Consider the following 13,016-nt stretch of genomic DNA (forward strand, 5'->3'; position numbering starts at 1 on the left):
CTCGCGAAGGCAGCGCGCCCGTGGGCTCAGCCCAGCCCGCCTCATCCGACGGCTCCGAGCTCGCGGCGGGGTTCCCGCGCCTTCTCTGCCGTGCTCCCTGCTGCTCCTTCGATGGCAGCGCCGATTTAAGGGGTGTCGCCCCTTGGTTCCCACCCCGCGCCGCCGCTTCGCAGAGCCGGCTCAGCTGTTGGAGCCGGCAAGGAGCAAAGGGGCCGGGGGCGGATTTGGCAGGTCACAGGGATGCGCAGAGCCGCAGGCGGGCCGGTGGCAGGGGCGCTGCACGGGCAGGTGCTGCTGCTGAGCAGGAAACCACAGCTCACGGCAACTCCCCCTTCAGACCCTAAAGATCTTAAGTTTAGCCCAGCTGTTGGGCCTGCAATTCAGGGCAGTGGCTCGACACTGCCCTCCCCGTGCTGACCCGGGCCCCAGAAGGGGAACCCCAGAGAGCTCCCTTAGTCCGGCACTTTCACTGCCCCACAGGGCGACATCTGCGCTAGCACATCGGCCCCCCTCCTCTTCCTCTTCACGTGCCAAAGCCCCTCGAGGAGCGGGCTCCCTTGGTTACTGCACCCTGCAGTCCCCGAGTTACACGATCAGCTCCATGCGCCTCTGCTCCCGTTCCAAGCTTGTGCTCCTCTCTCTCTTCTACGTGCCTCCCACTGCAAATTCTTCCAAGCAAGCCCTGAATCTTTGTTTTCTGCCTCATCCAGTGCATCAGGCACACTGCTAAGCAAACGGAGCTGACAAAGGTGCGCGAGCATCCCGGCGGCTGTGAAACAACAACAGCTTCCGACAATTAGTCAAAATTAACTTTTTAAAACACTGAACGAGATCATGCTACACCTGTTTCTGAGACGTGCTCAGTAGCAGCTCGGACTTAGCACTCTTGGGGAAGAGGGAAGGAAGAGTTTTTCCCCAAAGACACTATCTCTATGTTATTATTTTGTCTCCCTTACTCTGAGCTCCATTTCTTCCTGTATTGACAAAAACTCTCCGTTACAGCTAACTCGGATGAATCAAAAGGAGCAGATACTTTACTGGCTATGTTATCAACGCAGCAGCAAAAAGCAGGAAGGTCTATTGGCAGGAAATTGGAAATAACTATATTATGTTAACTACACTTAGGAGCTGAAACTACGTTTTTTCTTATTACTGTCTATAATACTGTCAGCTTTCAAAAGTACAGGCTCAGGAGCCCATTAAGTGCTTTGGAAAGCTATCCTGGAAGTTAATCAGCACAAAAGAGAAACAGATTATTCCTGCTTTTCTGCAGAAGCCAGAACTAAAGGTGAAAAACAGGCCCTTGCAACAGATCTGGCCTTGGGCAGAAGTCCAAGCAAACATATAGCTTCTAGAAATCAGGATCCCATTCAAAATCTTTCCAGTTTATTACTCCAACTCAATACTTTCTGCTGAGCTGTGGTAATAATGCAGGGAGACCAACAGTGTTTTAAATAACTGGCTTCCAAACCATGGAAAGCTTTATTGACTGAAGCTAAATACTTGAAAATCCACCCAGAGGCTTTACTAGAGGCAGCTCTACCACAATAGTATCTCTGTATTTATGTGATATTTCATGATCCAAATATTTTGTGTGAAAACATAAAAAAAAAAAATCCACCCATTACTTAGCACTTCTGCTTTGACATAACATTAGAAGGAAGATAGGTTCTCTGCAAAAAGAAAAAAAAAATCCTATAGCTCCTGAAATAGATAAGTATATCCATTTTTGCAAAGGAGCACGATGAATCGTAAGCTCACAGATGAATCAGATCCTGGAGTCAAACTGAGCAGCAGAACCAGGATGAATATTCTGGCACTCGGCACTATGTTTTAACTGCCAGACTGTCTCCAGTGAATTTTTATCACGTGCACTGAAACATCCCACCAGTGCGGTCCCTGGCAGGAGCCTCAGAGCCCCACAACGTCCAGCGCACAGAAGTGGCTCTCTGCATCCACGTGGGTCACCAACTGCACTTCCTCTGAGCCTGGCCAAGGACTGCACAGGACAGTTTGATTGCTTCTATTTGAATAGCAACAATATTAAGCAGCTTTAAAACGACGAGTGTCCTCCCTTCTCAACATAGAACAAAAAAGGCTTCAGAACCCACTTTAAAAGTTCATACCTGTCTTTCGATAAACGCGTTCATCCTCTGCAGCATTCCCTCGCATGTAAATTCATAGGGTAAGTAAGGGTCAATCTGTTGAAACATCATTTGTTTAGGTTAGATTTTTTTTTCTTTTTTTAAACAAACTTTGTGGTGCACCTGTGGTAGCAGCTTGTATAGAATATAATACAGGATAGCCTAAGCAGCAAAAATAAATGCAAATACAGTCATTAACAAATCACTGTTTTACAAAGCCAGCAGTTAAAGCTGATTTCTTCTCCTTTGCAGAGGCAATGAAAAGATTGCTCTGTGATTATCTCTGAGGAGATTTTAAATGATGGAAATTCACGGTTTACTGCAAAGTAACAAACTAGCCTGAGACACTACCAGATCCAAAAGCCTCTGTGTTTTAACTAAGTGCCAATTCTGTATTTGAAATAAAAAAAAAGAAAATATTATGACAAAAAAGAATCTGATACTTTTGAACATGTTTTCAAACTGGTTTCCAATTTCTTTTTTCTTTTTAAAGTGTATTCATTAGAATTCCCCACTATAAGTGCAGGAGCACTTATGTGGCAGTTATGTTAAGGCTAGAAAATCAGTCAAAAGAGTTGAGCATATATTTGGATAGCATGTAGTGCTCTAGGAATCAACAAGGAAACTTCCTCACTGAACACACAGAAAATACAGATTGCTCTGTAATTTACATATGAAATTCATATTTCTTTACATATCCACAGATTCTTTTTTCATGTAAAAACCTGGCATATCCAGTACTAAATCATGATAATCAGATCCAGAGAGATAGAACACCAGATTTTTTTTTTAATAACCTTCCAAAGAGCAGCACTCTGCTCTGATCAGGCTAACATTATAAGGCACTCTGCGTGCAGCACACGATACGCTCTCCAGCATTAATTACAGACAGAGAGAACACTTTTCTCACCTTTTGATTCAAAATTGCTTTCACTGCTTTTTCAACTTCAGAATGATCATTGATGTCTACAGTCCAGACATGAGGCTTCCCAATGTAAACTTCAGCATAGGGATGCTGAGATGTCAGCTGAAAGGGAGAAATGATACCAGCAAAAAATAAGTGACCACGTCTCTCTCTCCACCAGATTTGTTGAAGTAACACAAAGATACGTCAGTAATTCAGCTAAAATTTGAGAGTCAACATCATTCCTTCTAAGCTATCTGTCAGATTTTCTGACTAAATTCACTCTCTAAACACAGCAAATTGGAAATCAGAAAATAATGCAGATCACAGGTAACATTTGCTTTACTTTGTGGCTTTAGTCTTCACAATGACAAACCCAGCACAATATTTGCTGCTTACTGGAATTACTTTCACAATGTGACCCTGCTTCCTCACAGAGCCGAGCATCATTCGCAGAACAGCCCTCAGTTTTCATAACTTGTGATTGCTGCCAGTCCTGGTTAGACCTGCACAAGAGACTTGCAGAGAAGTTGTCCTTGTCCCATGTCACCTTCACCCTGCACTGTGTCTCTGCTTCAAAACTGAAACACTTCTAAACTTTCACAAAGAGAATTGAGTAAAGCACCATTTCTATCCCTTTGGATGAATTCTGATTCTCATTGCTGACAGCAGAAGAGTGATTTGACCTCAACGACAGCACTAAAACTTAACTGATATTTTCTCATTGTTTTGTCAGAGAACAATTTCAATAAAGAATCAGTTGCATCAGCTGAGAGCAAAGTGTATCAGAGATTGCTTGCTAGAAGCTCTATAACCTAACAACACTGAAAATAAGATTTTATTACATTTTTCACAGAAATAAGAAATATGCAAATAGACACACTAAAAGGAAGCAAAAATTGCAGAAGAGAGAAGTACCTTTCACACTGACCTCAGAAAAAAACTGCTTTTAAATAAATAAATAAAAAGATAGGAAAATCACTTTTTTTTATACATATATATATATACACACACAGTTGTCTCATTATATGTGATAGAAAAAAAATGAAACAGTAGAAAAGCTCCAAGGCAGAAAACTGCATCTGCTGGAAAGACACTTCTCTTGAGCTAAGTATATACCACACTTGCTCTCTTGTGTGAATGAATGTTAACCAGAAGTGCAACAACTATTAAAAAAAACCCTGCCTGTTGCGTTATGTCTACAGACAGAAGCAGCCTGTCCTGTAGTGGTGCACGGGGTCACCTAGCACAAACCCGTGCTCCGAGACCAACCCCGCAACGGCCGCCGGGCCGGCTCCCACCTCCGCTCACGCCGCGGCGAGCGCTGAACTTCAGACTGCAGAAGCCCCATTCCTAATGCTTTCCAGAGCAACAAAATACTTCTGTCTACCGCACCTTAAAAATATGAACACAGATGGTATTTTAAATTCCACAAGGCTTTAGGAATTATGCTTTAGACCACCTTCTCTGACCACCTCAGACAGCAACACTAAAGCCAGATTTGGAAGGTGAACAACTGAACTTCTCAGGCTATTAGCTGTTTAAGGCTAATTAGCAACATATTTTTATTGCACTAGTTATTCTGCACACATACTCTCAAAAAACACTAAGACTCTTCCCTCATACTGAAATGCTTTAATTAGCCAGAGCTCAGTATTTTTAACACTCGTGAGACAGTTCCTCAGTCTATAATTAAAGCCTAAATTAAAAATTCCTGTAAATTTTGAATTAATTTATAATTTCAAGTCTTTTTTCTTCCTAAAAGCAGAAAATAATTTCTGTGGGAAAAAAACACCCACATGTTTTAACTAGATTTAGTACACACAGTTTTATTTATTTATTTTTTCTCTCTTTTTTTTTTTTTAAGAAATGGAGATGAAATACCAGTACAAAACAAGCTGTTTGATGGTGATTAGTTTCCTTTTTTATGTTTGTCTCTTTCCCCAGCTGAATGATGTTCCAAGACAAAACAACCGTTGACCTAAAATGAAAATTCTCATTTTCAATTCTCCCACAGAGTTTTTGCTGGAGGATCAGCCTTCAGGGTAAGTGGGAAAACAGTTAACATCTTTTTCTCTCTCTAAGAAAGAGAGAAACAGTGACTTACTTACAAAGGCTACTTTGCAGAAGTTGCAAACTTGGCAGACTTCATCCTCAAACTCATCTTTGGATAATCAATCAATTCTCAGAATTGCACAGACTCTTGTGCTCCTTTTCCACTTGAAAAAAAAATGGCAGAACTTCCTTAATTCCAAGGAACCAGCACCTGGTAATGGGCTCTAACCGCAGCTGTGGGAACCAGTTGCGGAAAAGGCTGCTCTTAGGAGTAGGTGAACTAAGCACATTAACAGAGCAAACAGTATTCACGGGGAATGCTCAGGACATGGTTCAGTACTAAAGCAGTCAGTCGTGGTTATTCTCCCCTGCCAGCGAGGTGTGCAGTATTTCTGTTAGTGCGGACGCTGCCAGCAGGATTTAGCCTGGCACCCCCAGTGCTAGTATTCCCAGGGAAGAGTTAGGGGGGGATTTACTGAGCCCGACTGGCTACTGTGCCAGGGCACAGAGGAACTGGGAAAGGGACAAGCAATTGAGCAGCTCAGAGAAGAAAAGCTTCAAAAAAAAATGCCAAGTCCAAGTTTAAACTGGCTTATTTATTTATTTACTTATTTATTGCTGTCTCCTTTGTTAGTAACATCAAACTCTGGGAAAGGGCAACCTGGACTCAGCGACCTGCACCTACTGTTTGTGTAACAAGCTGAAAGGCAATTACAGCCATGGCTCGCCAAATCCTAAGTAATTTATACTCCTGGTTTAAAATGAGAAACTGTCCTTAGCTTATCAACTAGCTGGAGCTGCTCAGTACCCAGTTTAGACAGCTGAAGCATCGTCGCAATGGCGAATCCTGCTGTGCAAGACTCCCTTGCTCCAAATATTACCACAGAGCTTTCCTTCAGGAAAGTATGTAAAGAAAATACATACAAGCATTCATTAACATACTTGCGCAATAGTAATATGTACACACATACACCTATCAACAAGTCACGGTCATAAGCAGAAGTGTTCATTGCAAAAATGCCTATATGCCTGCTATATACTTCCAAGTGTTACAGGCCTAATTTTACCTACAATCAAGATAAGTATGACGATGGGCTGGTTTTCTTAGCCTTACTTTCCTCTTAACAGAGTCTGAACGTCCTAGCTATTTGGAAACCTTGAGTTTTGGTTTTCCTGTTCTCTCAGAAGCTGCTTCTCCAAATATACTTAGTATTCAACCATGAACACAGTTAGTATTAATTTCAGAGCTCAACAGTGCCTTCAGCAGACCTTTTCTGGAGGAGAAAAAGGGGGGGGGGGATCTAAAAACATACACAAAAACCCACAGACAACTTTTTTTTATAATTTACTTAAACACATCTTTACTTATTGCACAATACACAGTAATGTTTGTTTCTTCAACAAAATAAAAAAAAAAAAAACTCTTTCAAACTGACACATCATGTGTAACATGGCATGATCTGCTCCTGGGCAGAATGTCAGGTTTTCAAGTGAAACTTAAGTATATGATCTTGCAATAAGAAATAGCAGAATGTACATACAGATATGTGGAGCTAAAGTTTTAACGGTATGTGAATGAAAAATTTTGCTTGTTCTTAAAAAATAAGGATTGAAAATCCCATCAAGGGCTAAAGGAGATAACAGTTTCACACTCTGCAACGAACTGTGAACATATACATCATTCTTCCTTGTACCACTGTGGTACCAAAAAGAAATCCATAATCATATGCAATACAGAAATTATCAACATTAATAAAGCTTACCTCTCGGAGTGTAGGCTTGCCTTTGAAAAATTCTGTATTCTTGCTACTTTTTGGTGGGCTGAATCTTAAATTCAGAAAAGCACATCCGTTAGCAATAGCCTCTAAAGGCGCAGGCCCTTCATACGGGAACCCAAGACCAACAAACAGCTGAAAAACAGAAAACAAGCACCATCTTTGTTTTTGTTCTTTACAAAAATTGAAAGCTAAGACCTAACCTAAAATAAACAAGCATGTATTTCTAAAGGTAGAAGCCTATAAAATGTAACCTTAGGAAGAAAAGGGCTCAGTAACATTCTATTATATTCTATAATAAAATTATTAAGAAAATCATCATGCTTAACGCTATGAGGGATTCAGCCACCCCTTCTCCATCCCCTCACCTCCCGCCCAAGCAGTACTGGAATGTCCTGCAAAACAGATTTGACAATAATCTTCTGTAATGAGCTGAGAAGGTTTTTCATGTAGCTGAGGCAACAACAGACCCTTTCAGTTACTTTTGGGGGAAAATCTCATTCAGTGGTTTGATTGCTGTTCAAGCCAAATTGCTGGGGCTCTCTTGTCGACTAGCAGGTACAGGTTTTCCAGCAGTTGCCTCCCTGAACAGCTACACCACTGTACTCCTCTCCCCCCCATCAGCTGATTTGTTGGTTTTGCCAATATGAACACGCTCCTGCCAAACTGGTTATTCTTCTAATTAAAACGGTAGATGGCAGCAAACATCAGCTGAAGACACTGTACCTCATCAGCAAGCGCTTGTGCAAGATTAAGTGGGTTCAATGCCTCCAAGGGAAATCAAAGGAGGAAAAATGCATCACAAAACTGGTCTTACTATCAGCCAAGATTACAGGTGCTCTAGAAAGGGCAGCGTTTTTTCTCCAATGTAAAGAAATTTCATATTTTGTCAGAGTTGCACAGTAATTATTTAGAGCTCTACCTCCTTCCTTCTCTAGCACAATTAAAAACAGTGAATTAAATACAGGGTTCCTTATCTTACAGTCTGAGTACAACGAGAGAACGAAGAACTCTGATTCATAACAGCCATGACTGCCACAACTTTCTCTGCACTGCTGAATAACTTCACATAAATACATACAGCTATTGCTTTTTTTCCCCTCACAAAATAAAGACCAAGCTTTCTAACAATTAGGATCATGTATTCAGGATGTATGTAGTTGAGGAGGCTGAACTGTACTATCCAACACTAAGTTTTCCACAACATGGAAGTGAATCCTAGTAACAAGAAATTGAAAACCAATGTTTTTTCCCCAGGAGCTTAGCTAAGGCTGCATAAAAATCAAAATAATCTTGATGTTCATGCATAAAATTGTAGTCAGTCTTGTTGAGTACAGGCTTTGCAGCATTAATCCTCTGACAGATGGCAACAGTAGTATAAAATTTTGACTTTCGCTGACTTTAAAAAGAATGTTGGAAACTTCTGAGTGGTTAAAACCTCTCATCTTATTTGAGGACACACAATTTTTACTACATGAAGACTAATATTGATATTTAGGACTAAAACAAATCTTCAAGTTAAAAAAAAAAAGTCATCTATTTGCAGAATGTATCTCGATTATCTTGCAGATTTAAATCTTACAGGAAACTCTCCAGTGCCTAATAGAAAAAGATCTGAAACACTATATCCACTGAAGCTAGATTGAAAAAACTGCATTTGCTATATATAGCAAAAGATATATTACCTTCCAATCAGAACAAGCACATATTAATTTTCATCTTGAAAGAAGCTTAATTTCAAGAAATGTAATCTCTTGAAAGAAACAATTTATGGACATGAGATCATTTCATACAATTTGCACACAGGATGCTACTTTTTAAAAATGTTCCTTAATTCAGACAGAAAACCAGCAGAGAACTAGCAATTAAAATCATCTGAAATATCAATTCTCCTCTGATCCCCAGTTGTCCGTTACATAGAGAATGCCTTACTTTTGGTTTTTTGTTTTTCACTTTTCTTTTTTAATAAACCGCTGCTGTGCACTGCTGAACAGTTTTTCATCTGTTCTGACTGGTCCATTTGTTCAGGAGGAAGCTCTGCAGGGAAAGGACCATGTTTCTGCACAGTGACAGCACACAGCACACTGTCAGCTCTTAATCTATAATAAATAGCCTGCCACCTGTTTCGCATCCATTTTAAACCCTTACTTCCAAGCAGCGCCATACCTTTGAAGAAAGGAAGGGCGATACATGCGATCGCTGCAACGGCCCGCCTGCCCGCCGGCCCCGGCCCGCGGTCGCCCGCCACCCTCCTGCACACTCCCAAAGGCTCCTCTTGCTCGCCACTCGGCTCGCGTTCCCGAGTGCCCGCTCCCCAAGTCGCCCTTCTAAAAGGTGCTTGGTTAGGGAGCTAGTTTTTTTTTTTTTTTTCTTTTTTTTTTAATGACAAACTGCAAAACTTGATTGACTCGAGAAAGTCACATTCATTATAATTTGAAAGCAAAGCGTTAGTGAATGCAGGACGTTTCCGTTAATCCAGCCACATGATGCTCTAATTTACTAATCCTTTCAATTATATGCAGCTTGTGATTTCTCAAAAGGGTAAAACAATCTGTTCCTAAAAGTGTAAAATGGAAATGCTGAATGTCACTAATTGTAAAAGAAGAAAAAAGAAATCAAAGTAGAAGTAATAAAAGATAGAAAACTGACAACTATTTTCAAGTACCATTGAATCAAACATCCTTCCTCGGGGTAGCTGCGGGCTGGGCAGAAGACAGAGCTCCCTCCCACAAAATGATAAAGGTCAAGCTCAGTCTGCATCTCAACTGATTTGTGATACAAAAACGCACATTTAGCAAGCACTGCTGCCTCCACAGAAGGTTGCTGACTACAGCTTTTAGGGTATTCTCTTACTTGATGCTGTGCTGGATACCACAGTCTGCAGCTTCTGGTACACTATGGTTTAAGACCTCTGCTGCAAAACTCCGAATCTGAACATGCTGATAATGTAATTGCTGGTATCCACAGTGCAAAAACATTAGCCCCTATCTTGCTTTCTTAATGGCAGTGGAATTGCTATGCAGGGTAGCAATCTTTTATACTCTACCGGTAGATTACGGCTTGAAATCATTTCGTTCAGTATGCGAGCGTTTTGCTCAACTTAAATACGTTGCTGAAAGCCAGACCTATTATTACTTGTACAGCATTTTAAGTGTGCACAGACCCACAGTAGGTTCTGCATGCCTAAGCCACACACAACAAGATCGTGGCCAGGAGGTGCTTAGAGTATAAAAGCGTATCTACAGTAGATAGCAGCAAATAAACACAGATGTAAAATGGTTATTGGTAATAGCCTTTTCTTCTCTCTCTCTCTTTTTTTTTTTCTTTTTCTTTTTTTTTTTTTTTTGTAAGCTGCTTCCCCCTTTCCACGGTCTACTACCCCGGTGTCTTTGCATCTGCAATCAAAAAAAAAGGGGGTTTCACATACCTGCAGTCCCACATGCCTAACTTAAATAATTAAGCAGCTACTGAAACCCTTAAGCAGGTCAGTTTTCACAAGCAAGGCTCCTCAGGAACCTTTTCTACCTTTACAGTGAATTGAATCGCTGTTACAGAAATTCAGGCTTTTGAGGTGGCCACCAGCTAAAACACCGTTCTCCTCTGGTTGCAGCGTCCGCCTTCCCTCCACAGTGCGGGGCCAGGAGGGAAACGTTTCGGAAATGACAACTGCTTTACCAGCACCTTTTAGGTTTTTTTTGTTTGTTTGTTTTGCCAAGAGTAAGCAATTTATTTGTGGGATCTGCGGCACCAGATCAGGCTGCTAATAAAAATGAGTACTTGAACAAATAGTCTCTATAAATCACAGCCAAAAGAGCAAAATAAGAAGTAAAAGTTTTAGTTCACTGACTGAATAGTTCTTACTGGCTGAATATTTAAGAGAAAGCTTTCATATTCCAGAGACTATTTTAAGTGCTATCGTCTCATAAACTCTTCTGTTTATCTTTTCCTCTCCCTTTTCTTGCATTAGTGCACTTTATCTAATTTATTCTTTAGGGTTGGTAGTTTTATCATCGTTTTTGTATGCCTCCTTACTGAACTATTTTATATATTCTTTTCCTAACTACAGAAACAAGAGGATGGCAAAGACTATTGGGAACCATTTTGATATATTTTCCTCATGAATATAAAATGTTTTTTGAAAAAGTCAATCCTTTCGTGACTGAAACATCTGCAGAATAGATTCACTACAGTTAAATGACTATTCAGCTGCTCTTGTGAAGTGTGTGGAAATAGAAAGTGTATTACTTTATAAAAGACAATATGAAAAAAATTTATAAATTCATTTTCCTATTTCTGCTTATCCAACATTGGAATAGGATTTGTCTGAAACTAGCTGATCAAGATATTGCACCTAGTTTTATTAAGCACCATTCAGAAACTGTAAATTCCATTTACTAGCAAAAAATGGATTCCCTCAAAAATTGACTGCGAATTGAAGTAGGAAGTTCTGCCTGAACTTTCTCTAAAGCAGGCGTATTTCTCAAAGAGTCAGAACGAGCGCTTCCAAGCCAGCCTGGTCCGAGCCCTCCAGCTGCCCACGCGGCAGGGAGTCAGGGTCGGCCGCCAGCTCGCCCACCCCATTCTCCTCTAACGGCACGAACGGGTTCGCACCTTCCCACCGGGGCTGGGGAAGGGCCTCGGCCTCGGCCTCGTCACGGGTGACGCAGCCGAGCTACCACGTAGAACAGCCCCCTCCCGCCTGGGAAGCCCCCTCCCGCGAACGCCGAAACGCGCAGGCGAGGACAAGCGGCGCCGGCCTGTTTTCGAGGATAACTGTGCCCAGCATCGGCTTCTTGAGGGGGATCAAACGCATCTGGGCAATGCAAGGCTCCGATGAAGAACCATCTCCTAGCTGTCACCTATTGCTGTTTTGCTGTCTAAGGGCAAAACACGGCAGCGTAAGGGACACTGACACCTGTGAGCACCCTGCGACGGGTGATTTGGTAATTACCGTTTAACTCTGACTTTCTAAGAATAACATCGCTTGTCCACATCATTTGTTGCTCAGAGACAGCAAGCAGCAGGCCTGGAGGGTTCAGGCGAGCCCGGGGGACACAGATGTTACCATCAGGGAGTCACAGCTCCAAATATTCAAATAGTTTCATCAGGACACTGTCTGTCTAGCGACAAAAAAAGCCCCATAACTAAATTCGTTAAAGGGATCTGGTCATGTTGCCTAGTGATTAAAGTGATTATGATTAAAAAAGTCAGCTTTTTAATTTTCTACCAGTGTCCTTGAACATCACAGATGCACGTGCACACATACACAAAGCTTCTCTGGCTACAAAGATCCCATTCAAGCCAGCTTGACTTTTGTGGAAAATTGCACTTATTTTTGCAGTTCAATCCCAGGAACTGTCCTTTCATGATTTTGACACCAACATGATCAATCCACACATGCAGCAGTTGTCTACAGGAGACAGCTGAATGCTAAAAGGCTGGTGTTTTACGCTATGTTAAACTATTCTCTCTTAAAGGACACCAGAAGCACAAATTGTGAACGTACAGGCAACAAGAACACTTAGAGCAAGTACATCCATGAAATGAGATTAACACTGAGTCAAGCCTACACTAAGGCAGAATGGCCACTGTACCTATGAAATACTAAGCATCAGCTTAGTAAAATAAAAAATATTCAGTTCCAAATGGAAAAAAAAAAAAAAAAGCCCAAATTGATTAGATGGTAAGTCTCAATTTCCGCTTTCAATCCAAGGATGCTGCTGTTTTACTTTTTCTGTTAAACTAAATATACTGGAACAATCAAGTATTAGACAGTAAAAATAAGAGAAATAATTACTCATGCAATAAGCTGTATTTCACTTCATTTGGATCTGACATCAGAAATGCATTTTACTCTGATCTGTCTGACAATGAAAGACGACAAATATTAGAAAAAGTGGATGGACTCTTGCCTTCCTGTCATGAGGTTACAGTTTTGTTAACTTGGCTGCATCATAATTGAATATATATTATTTTTTTTAAAAAGGAAATAACTTTAGTCATTTGCAAATCTGCTAACAAAAGCTGAAAAGGCTGTATGAATATATTATTTATAGATTTATTTTAAAATAATAAAAAGAAGGTTTATTAAGAAAGTGTGTCAAAAAGGTTACTCAATAAAAGCCTTAGGGCTTTTTA

General features: G+C 40.9%; 1 protein-coding gene across 1 annotated transcript in view; it reads right to left on the minus strand.

Annotated features, from left to right (window-relative positions):
• Positions 1-13,016, minus strand: part of MGAT5 (alpha-1,6-mannosylglycoprotein 6-beta-N-acetylglucosaminyltransferase) — a 132,214-nt gene that overhangs the window by 11,133 nt on the left and 108,065 nt on the right. Inside the window, exons 13-15 of the mRNA XM_062579271.1 lie at positions 6,867-7,013; positions 3,055-3,171; positions 2,127-2,201 (exon numbers count right to left, since the gene is read on the minus strand). Coding sequence (XP_062435255.1) covers positions 2,127-2,201; positions 3,055-3,171; positions 6,867-7,013 — 339 coding nt within the window. The remainder of the gene's footprint in view (positions 1-2,126; positions 2,202-3,054; positions 3,172-6,866; positions 7,014-13,016) is intronic.

The sequence above is a fragment of the Rhea pennata genome, chromosome 6, assembly GCF_028389875.1.
Source record: "Rhea pennata isolate bPtePen1 chromosome 6, bPtePen1.pri, whole genome shotgun sequence".
NCBI lineage: Eukaryota > Metazoa > Chordata > Aves > Rheiformes > Rheidae > Rhea > Rhea pennata.